The sequence below is a fragment of the Lupinus angustifolius genome, chromosome LG16 (assembly GCF_001865875.1).
Source record: "Lupinus angustifolius cultivar Tanjil chromosome LG16, LupAngTanjil_v1.0, whole genome shotgun sequence".
In the NCBI taxonomy this organism is placed as follows: domain Eukaryota; kingdom Viridiplantae; phylum Streptophyta; class Magnoliopsida; order Fabales; family Fabaceae; genus Lupinus; species Lupinus angustifolius.
Window position 1 is genome coordinate 2,355,456 of NC_032024.1, and position 10,556 is coordinate 2,366,011.

A 10,556-nucleotide genomic window follows, 5' to 3' on the forward strand; every position below is an offset into this window, starting at 1 on the left:
GAGAAGTTAACTAAGAAGACAATATAATGATATAAGAACTCATTATATCTCATAATTATTAAAAGATAAAAAAGGTTTGAATAATATTATTTTTTTGGGAGATGCCAAAAAAATTAGTTTCTTATGATACATATACAAAAAATTAGTTTCTTATGATACATATACAAATTTTTTTTGAATAGTTATGAGTTAAATTTGGCACCCTCTCTTTTCAATCTTCCACTCAATAGTCACCACAGACAACCTTAACTGCAAAGTGCAAAGGAATTTCCCCTTCTTCTGAGACAGGTTCATTCAAAACTGTTCTTTTTTTTTTCTGTTGTTATTTTTGTAATTGATGCATGTTCTGAGGATAGTGTTTGTTGGATTTCCACCTGTTTATGATTATTATAACATATTTTGAACTCCACCCTTTTTTCTTTTGCTGCTAAATATTAAACCTTTATCTTCCAATATGTATATTTACACTAATGGAAGTTTTGCTGCCAAAGCTTCCATCTTTAAACCCAAGTTGTTGCTGCTCAATCACTGGTTGGAACTCATCATATCTCAAATTTGGATTCAGTCGTTTATCTTCTCTCTCTGTTTCTGCATCAAAGGTTACTGAAGAATTGCTTGAACCAACTCTTGGCTCATTGGGTCACTCCACCAGACCCCATTTCCCTATACTTCATCAGGTTCTTATTTTCTTATCCTTGATCATTTTTACTTTCCTAAAATGCAGCCTTTGTATGTTTATAAATGTTCAGATAACTCAGGATTAACTTTTAAGTTGTTGATTGTGTTGCAGCCTTGAATGTTTATAAATCTCAGATACCTTGGTGTTAATTTTTAATTGATGATTATGTTATGGCCTTTGATGTTTATAAATCCCAGATAACCAGGGGTTAATTTTTTAATCCATGTATTATTTTTTTACAAATTTAATGCTGCTTGTTGTGTGGGCTGTGGACATAACATATGCATGCTTAAATCTTATGAAAAGAATAAAGTAACAAGTAGTGTTTTAAATTGTGGTTGAAGTTATTGCAGTCGCGGTGTGAATTATTTTGTAATTAGAAAATTATTTTTGAATTTCATGTAGCCTGATGCGGTTGCATTGCAGTCCGATGCGGCCACATCAATATGATTCGGTGTCACACTACAATTACACCGTGATGCGGTTGTGATGGTCACCACAACCACAATATTACGGTTGCATCACGTGATGTTGTATACAATTTAAATCACTGATGACAAGGATTGAATCTTGAAAACTTAATCATAAAGGCTTCAGTTTTCAAATTCATATCTCCATGTTTTCTCAATGTCACAGTGGGAGTTCTTGCTTGCAAATGTTACAAATAAGGGGTAACTATTGGTTTATACTAGAGTAATACGTTCGTTTATTGGATGATGTCTATAACTTATTAACTTTTCCCTCAAACAAAACCAATGATGAAATACATAATCTCATATCTTACTATCCTTGACCCACTAGATATTTCTATGGTGCAAATAAAATATAGAATCCACAAATTCTATCTGACTAAGCATCTAAATACATGTCTAGGGATATGCTTCTTTGAGAACCTTCCAGCATGTAACTTCATTATGTTATCTGGGTGATTTTCCAATGCCTACACTGCTTGTGTCATGAACTCAGTGCACAAATAGGGCAGTTTATAAACAAGCCTTAGTTTCACTGCCTCATCCTTAACTAATCTATCTATAATGCTGTTGATGAGACCGAGAATTGCCTTTTATTAATAATGATATTTTTTTCATTTCCCCATTTTCTTTATGCATATACAATGCACAAAATTGTACTACGAAGTTTTTCTTAATGGAAATAAGGAATTTGGTGTGTTGCTCTAGTACATATTATAAAACTATGATACTTGTACTCAATTCACAGGAAGTAAATGGCTCAAAACTTGTTTATTTAGACAATGCAGCAACTTCTCAGAAGCCAACTGTTGTCTTGAAGGCTCTGCAAAACTATTATGAAGCTTACAATTCTAATGTGCATCGGGGCATACATTTCTTGAGGTACATACTGTGTAATGATTGTTACATATATACATTGCATACTGGAAAACACTAATTCTAGGCATACATTTTGCTTACGTACTAAGTCGTCAAATGATATAATATCGATTTTTTCTATTGGTTTAGGAGCAGCAGTTGATTACTTGTCCGAGATTGGTATGCAAACCATACATGATTATGAGGTGAATTGAGCTTTACTCTTAACACGTTTTAATATAAGAGAATAAAAGTGATAACTTTGAACCTTGCACAAGCTAAGACATGTTCGACTTCACTGCTGGTGTACCTTTTAATCTAGCACTAAAAATATATATACAAAAATGTTCTTTATCAGAACACAAAGATACGGACTATGAGGGATCAGGTGTTGATGAAGGGGTAGGAAGTGGTCGCCAAGGTGATAGGAGGAAGCAAGAGAGTTGGGCCCGCCGGTGGAGGTACCTGAAAAGGTTCTCCGACGATCAAGTCAGTATATGAGCTAGAGAGAATGAGTGATAGGAATAATATTAGAGAATCAAGGAGTTGAGATTAAGATATTTCCTGTTGGTGGATATCCCTATTTATAGGAGTGAGAGTTGACATTGGGTTCTTGGCTGGTGGTGCGACGCGTGGCCGACCAAAGGTGTTGTCGGGAGTTGCTTTTCCCGTGTGAGGCGGTCTGTTAGGATCGTACACTGTGTCATTCTTGTCTTCTAGCCTGTGGTTGGTTTGGTACCCGTTCTGCAACCCGTCTGTCGTGCTGGCAGGTAGGTTGGTGGAGTACGGAAAGCATGTTGTCCCTTGGGTCAACTTTGGTGGTCCCAACAAGTGGGCCCACCTCGGCGTCCAAACATATGACCTTTGGTTCGCCGGGTAGGAACAGTTGCCCCCAGTCTGCCAGGATGCTGGATGAGTATGCTGGGAGACTTGATACGAGCCTCCTTTGATTTGGGTGAGGGGTCCGTTTTGGCGTCTTAACTGGTGGCTCCGTTGGGCGAGCTTATTGGATGATGGGGTCTTTTCTATGGCGGATGGTCCTCATGAGGTTTGGCGCCCTGGTGTTGAAAGGCTGTCAATTGAGTTGACCAAGGTGTTGGGCGAGGCTTGTTATAGTTGATTACTCTGTTGGGCGTATGGATTTATTTTTGAATATCTTGGCGTCTTTCTAGGACTTATGACGTGGTGCATTGAATCGGGGAAATACGTCATAAGTCCCAGAAAGACGCCAAGATATTCAAGATAAATCCATACGCCCAACAGAGTAATCAGCCATAACAAGCCTCGCCCAACACCTTGGTCAACTCAATTGACAGCCTTTCAACACCAGGGCGCCAAACCTCATGAGGACCATCCGCCATAGAAAAGACCCCATCAACCAATAAGATCGCCCAACGGAGCCACCAGTTAAGACGCCAAAACGGACCCCTCACCCAAATCAAAGGAGGCTCGTATCAAGTCTCCCAGCATACTCATCCAGCATCCTGGCAGACTGGGGGCAACTGTTCCTACCCGGCGAACCAAAGGTCATATGTTTGGTCGCCGAGGTGGGCCCACTTGTTGGGACCACCAAAGTTGACCCAAGGGATAGCATGCTCTCCGTACTCCACCAACCTACCTGCCAGCGCGACAGACGGGTTGTAGAACGGGAGCCTAACCAACCACAGGCTAGGAGACAAGAAGGGCACAATGTACAATCCTATAGACCGCCTGACACGGGAAAAGCAACTCCCGACAACACCTTTGGTCGGCCACGCGTCGCACCACCAGCCAAGAACCCAATGTCAACTCTCACTCCTATAAATAGGGATATCCACCAACAGGAAATATCTTAATCTCAACTCCTTGATACTCTAATATTATTCCTATCACTCATTCTCTCTAGCTCATATACTGACTTGATCGTCGGAGAACCTTTTCAGGTACCTCCACCGGCGGGCCCAACTCTCCTGCTTCCTCCTATCACCTTGGCGACCACTTCCTACCCCTTCATCAACACCTGATCCCTCATAGTCCGTATCTTTGTGTTCTGATAAAGAACAGATTGTTTCCAAGATTTGAACTCATGACCTCTAAGTCACAAGGCAAACAACCTTATTGTGGCTCACCCTCTATATGATGACTTTAAAATTTAAAAAAAAAACTTCGGTCCAAAATGTATTATCTTTTATTGAAAATCACTGAAATGAGCTTATGTGAGTTGCAATAATGGCTTTTGATACGAAAAGTGGTGTCATATTCTTGTGTTTATCCAATACACAGAAGCCCTGTTCTGCTCAAATTCCATACCTTGATGTAGCCTTTTTTTTCTTCGTGTCAATCATCATTGAATATTAAGGATCACATTTTGCTTAACCATCAAGTTGTTCTAAAACCCTGCACTTAATTTACTTATTTACACATTGATGCATTTCATTCACTCAATACATTGATCTTGAGTCAATCCTGTCTTAATTTATTCTTGCATTCAAGTATACTTATATCTGATAGCAAACTTTCAAAAGTGAGATTTTACTTATAATCACTAGGGATCAAAGTGAAGTAGGTAAGGAATTACCAATTTGTCCACATATTACGAAATACACATACTATAACATTCTAACTCAATAAGCACTGAAGTCAAACATAAATATTTTATGAATTTAATCGCCACCCAAAAAAGAAATTATTTATATGAAATTCAATTTTCATAGGTGGAGCTGGGTAGATACCTATATGAAAGGCTCCTTTCAGTCCCAAATATTCGCACCTATGGTCCGGCGCCTTCAGAAGAAGTGCAACGAGCTGCTCTTTGTTCTTTCAATGTTGAGAATGTGCATCCTACTGATCTTGCAACATTTCTGGACCAACAGGTAAGATGATAAAAGATTATCCCTGGATACGTGCATTTTCTTAATCTTAAGCAGTTTATTTATGCCTTAATTTCATGGAAGAAATTCGGATAGCTATTAAATATGTTTCGAATATATCCTTTCCCGAATTATCATTTTTCAGCATGGAGTGGCTATCAGATCAGGCCACCATTGTGCTCAACCCCTCCGTCGCTACTTAGGTGTTAGCGCGAGTGCGAGTGCGCGTGCTAGTCTCTATTTCTATAACACGAAGGAGGGCGTCGACAATTTTATCCTGGCCCTAAATGACACTGTCAGCTTCTTCAATTCATTCAAGTAGTCAGAATGTATTTCTATGTAAATTAAATTATTTATGCACCAATGAGGATTAGCTTTATTGGTAGGATGAGCTGCATCAACCAAATTTTTTGGAATTCAATTTGCTGATCTCATTGGTAGGCATCCACTCATTGTGGCAAACATTGTCTTTTTGGTACAACAGACTATGCTAAAAAATTATGGAGACTCATAAACTCTTATGCAGCTAACTTTCATTTTTGTAATTGTAATAATTCAATGGAAAAAATGTTCGTCTAATATAGAGAAAGTATAATAGTTGTGTGCTCTCCAATGTAGATATCTATTATCTTAAATTCTTAATCATTAACTTATATCATAAATTCCTAGCAGTCAATTTTGTGATTCTGTTCTTGAAGAAGATAGATACCATACCATAATGCTGAAGGAAAACTGAGTAGAACCGATCATAGCTCAAGACAAACAGAATATTCAGCATTGCTGGCACAGAACAAGTAATGCAATGCAAGTAAAAGAAGTATGAATGCACCAATGTATGTTATTTAACAAAATGCACCTAAGTCTTTCCCTAATAACTACATGAGTTCCATCAGTGTTAAAAATAATGGTGTTCTAATATTATTCCTTAATTGTCAATATGCACATTGCTGTTTGAAATTATGCTCAACAATGTGGCTCATATCAAGAAATTGGACATAGACCTGGTTTCTGGCTGTGGTACCCTGAGAATTGTGGGTGTACAGCATGTACTTGTAAATAGGGTGGGCACATGAGGAATATCACTTGTTGATTTGGCATAATAAAATTGGACCAGTAATAGCTTAGGAACACCAACACAACTTAATCTAGTGGTATAAGACTTCACTGGATCTTCAGATATCGTACTATACCAAAGATTCGATTACTGGAAGTGACATTTATTGGAAGGAGCAACTATGCAGTATGCACCCAAAAAGGATTAATTCCTTACTCTTAGGATGAGGAGATATCCTTGGTTAGTTGATTTGTTGCGTTTATTCAAGTGTGAAGTCCCACATTGGATATACGAGGAGGAGTGAAAGACTTTATAAGTAGGAAAGGCCCATGAAACTAATGCCTCAAGACGTGGTGTCTCACTTGTGACTCTTCGCAGTCTGGTCCAACATGATTATACCAAAAAAGTAAAAGCTGCTGAACTCTTTTAATTCAAGAATAAGAAGCTAAAGGCTTTACAATGTTGAATTGTGAAATTCACATGCCACCTCAGTTCACTTCTGATGACCAGCAATATAATCAAAGGAATGCAAGATAGTGTTAAGTACTGCAATTTGGGAATCAACTAAGTATTCTCATGCTCAATAATGATATGCAGTCGACAAATCCGAAATAGGGCTTCGAGGTTTGTAGTAGGGTTAACAAATCAAACGTGTCATAGAGATTCGATAAAGTGTCATATTGGTCAGTCAATTACCTAACACAACTAACATCCCTTCTCTTTCACCCAGACTTGAGACTCAGCATGTGTACTGATATTTGCAACAAATAACAATGTACAACATAAGTAGAGTTGGGATCACAAATTAAATGACACCTAAAAGCAGTTAAGCCACATTGAGATTAATCAACATGATATCAATCAATCTCTAATCTCTGCCTAATCTATTTAGAATTAATAAATTATAATTCCAGTAAGAAGAATCTATATTAATGAGAACAAACTAAATAGGAAAGTGCTTTGAAAAACATCAGTAGAGAAATCATAGCAGTACTTCAAATGAAACCAAAAAGGATCTTATGTAATGTCTAAATCTAACATGGCTAACAGAAGTACTATAATAATCAATTGGTTTTCTTCCCCCTAACATTTCTTTTCTTTTATATCCTTCTTTTCCTCTAACTGTACCTACTCTTTCTTTTCACCTTCAATTTTCTTCACTTTCTTTTTAGCTGTTGCCTGTGAATACAGGAAAGTCCCAAGAATCGCGACAGCGGAACCAACACCATTTAGAAGCCTAACCGGATTTCTGAACACTATAACCGACGACACAATCACCACCACTCTCTTCATTGTGTTTCCCACTGAGAAAGTTAGAGGACTAATTTCATCCAAGGCTTGGTAAGATGATTGGTTATAAAGATGGTAGAACACTCCAGATAGCATCACCCATATATAAAATGTGGTTGGTTTCCCTATAGCTTCAATTGCCTTATAATACCCTGGAATCCACTGAGACCCTTCAACAAAAATAGCCACTGGAAAAAGATAGAACAATGAAATAATAGTAATCCATCCATACATGTTCAATCCATCAACTTCCTTGAAATTCTGCAAACTTCTTTTAGAATATATATTCCTCAACACAAAACCAACATTGCTAATAAGGGCACACCATAATCCTTGCGCATTGAAAGAAACTTCAGTAACAGCAGCTAGAGAACAACCTAGGACAATGGGTAGAATTGAGAGCCAAACCTGAATGGGGTATCTATCACCAAGAACAGAAGAGAATATGACAGAGAAAACTGGCTCAGCAGATTTGATTACATGAGTGAATGAAACAGCAACCTTAGAGAATGAAACACATGCTGAGATGTGGCCTATTGTGTGGAACAAAGCAGGTCCAAGAAGAGCAATGATGAAAGGTTTTGAGATTTTTGGACAAGGTTGGAGCTTTAAGGACCAAAGCACAAGCATCCAAATGGACCCCACAAAAAGTTGAAAAGATGCAAGGAGCCATGGGAATGGGAATATGTTTAAGGCTTTCTTATTGTAAATGTTGAAGACAATGTTTTGGAAGTACCATAGCCCAAAAACTAAAGCAAGTTTGAGTTTTTTAGATTTGGGGTCATTGGAATTAACTACAATTTCTCTTTCTCCCTCATGATTTGCATCACCAGATGCTGCTTTCACAATTTGGTGATTGGGTTTTGGTGAAACCTCAAATGGGTATGAGAGGAATCTTCTAAAAGAACTTAACTTTGTGATTGAATCTGGGATCTGAGATGTGGGCATAAAAGAAAGTTTAGAACTTTTGAAACCTGATTCATGAAGCTGAAAAGTGGTTGTGTGACATTGTAGGTGGTTCTTGTGGCTCTGAATTCTGCTGAGAATATTTGATTTGAGGTTTGGAGATGCATTTATGAGACATTGATTATTGGGTTTGATGAAAGTGACAGAGGATAATGATGATGGAACAACATTCAATGATAACATTTTTGTGGATGTTCCTGCTATGAAGTAAGACAGTAACAAAAGGGAAAGGGAAAGAGAAACAGAAGAAAAACACAGATTCTGAAAATAAATAAAAAAACAGAATCTTTGTAGCTTAGTACAAGCCCTAAAAGCGATTAACTCATTAAAGTGCTTTTGAGAGCATGAGACAACCCCCACCAATCCATACAATGAAACCGGAAAGCGATTACATGTTTTTAATGGTATTCTGGACCAATCATATATTACACATAAAAAATGAAAAAAATAAAAATAAAATGTAACAAAAAGTAATATTTTAATTGGTTCGGAAAAAATGAATAAGACATCATTCAAGATATGTGATCTTCATTCAAATGAAACCTAATCAAAAGTACAAATTTGTACCTAGTACTGTGTTTAGAATTGTTTAAAATTTTGATTCAATCTAAATTAAGCTTTTGTTTAAATGGTAAAATTAATTTTCATGTATATAAGTTTTATTTTTTGTAGAATCAAAATAAATTATTTTATAACAATTTTTTTTTTATAATTTAAGTTAAGTATCACTCCAGTTTATATAGTCTATACTCTCAAGGTATATGACTAATGATCTTATGATGAATTTAGAGTACTTCAATGTTGAATTTTAATAGCTTAATAACCAAGTAATATAGATAACTTAAATCACAAATTAAATGATTGAATAATCTAAATTAGTGATTATTTCAACCATTGAAATAATCTAAATTAATCTAAATTAGTGATTGAAATAATATAAATTCAACTATTGAAATAATAATCTAGTTTAACTTAAGTATCACTCCACTTTATAATCTAATTTCAATTAAATTTCTCACAATCTATGTCAATGGTGACCATCTTCTGAAATTAAATGTTAAATTGCTTTAAAATTCATATTTTATTAAAAAATGAACTTATGGAATCAATTTCTAATTCCTATATGTTATCGGATATTTGCTTTATAAAATAAAATTATCTAATCCAATAAAATGATTATAAAGAAAAAAAATATAGGATCACGTAGATTTCTTAAATAATTTGTAGTTATCTAAACGACTTCCTCTTGATGGTAAAGAAAGATAAAACGACATCATAGAGTAATTGACACATCGTCCAAAACTGAATGACGAAATGATTAACATGCAAGGGTAAACAAAATTAATGGGTCAAATGAGAAATAAAATGGAAAAGCATGAATGAATTGAGAAAAAGAAATAAAGTTGAAGAACCAAAATAATAGCTTTTAACCTATATTTCTAAGAAACACACATAATTAATATTAATATTAAACATTAGTATTAGAATAAGGATTTAATATGTATACACTGACAGTGTAAATGTTTTTATATTGTCAGTCAATCATCTAATATTGACTCTCAAACAAAAGTAATACAAATCAATGATGGATGATATGCTGATAATGTAAAAAAATTTACATTGTCAATCACAAATTTCAAACTCTTAGAATAAATTACATTAACATTATATAAAATTACGCAAACTATCTTTCTTTTTCTTTTTGTATATGTATAAATCAGTCCTATATTACAATGACTACTCTTGGATTAAAAAAGAATATGATCTTTTAAACAAATAATGAGTGATGTGTAATTAAGTTAAACTCATCATCGATAAATTTGTATATAGAATTTGATTATAAAATCAATCTTCTCTTTTATGTATTTAAATAACATTTCCTTAGAATTATTGATCCATTTTATAACAAATAAAAAATAATAAAGATAAATTGACTCTTATATATTTAAATTAGACACCATAATACGTTAATATTAAGAAACCCTGTATGAGATTAAAAAAAGTTGTATCATTTTTCTATGACTATTATCATTAACATATATATTTGTAAAATAAATTAAGGTACCTACAAATTAAAGTTAATTTTAATATATCAACAATATATTGGTCTATGCTATAAAATCCACTAGATCCCAAAGGTTAAAAGTTCATTCATGGGAGTGATACTTATTAAAAGGAGTAGTCATGAACCTCAAAAAATGTGAAGGGATATCTTAATAGTACCAAAAAAAATTAAAATACTTTATTTTTTCCTCAACACTAATTATTGCTAACAATGCAAGACTAAAACTGAAAATTTATTTAAATGAAACAATAGCGTATGAATTGTTATTTTATTAGAGTGTAATATTTGTACACTTTTAGTGTAAATATTTATACATAATTGATCA

At 34.9% G+C, this 10,556-nt stretch overlaps 3 protein-coding genes across 3 annotated transcripts; 2 read left to right on the forward strand and 1 right to left on the reverse strand.

The window, feature by feature from the left end:
* Nucleotides 189-2,100, forward strand: LOC109329155 (cysteine desulfurase 1, chloroplastic-like). The gene is made up of 3 exons (XM_019562828.1): nt 189-288; nt 469-677; nt 1,898-2,100. Exons 2-3 carry the CDS (start codon nt 471-473, stop codon nt 2,084-2,086), a joined length of 396 nt encoding a protein of 131 aa, XP_019418373.1. The 5' UTR covers nt 189-288; nt 469-470; the 3' UTR covers nt 2,087-2,100.
* LOC109329199 (cysteine desulfurase 1, chloroplastic-like) lies at nt 2,148-5,366 on the forward strand (the record flags this gene model as incomplete). Its single annotated transcript, XM_019562869.1, has 3 exons — nt 2,148-2,213; nt 4,701-4,859; nt 5,002-5,366. Coding segments are annotated over 3 exons (402 nt in total), but the record flags the coding sequence as incomplete, so codon positions are not given.
* Nucleotides 6,819-8,526, reverse strand: LOC109328959 (xylulose 5-phosphate/phosphate translocator, chloroplastic-like). The gene has a single exon (XM_019562614.1). It carries the CDS (start codon nt 8,347-8,349, stop codon nt 7,039-7,041), a length of 1,311 nt encoding a protein of 436 aa, XP_019418159.1. The 5' UTR covers nt 8,350-8,526; the 3' UTR covers nt 6,819-7,038.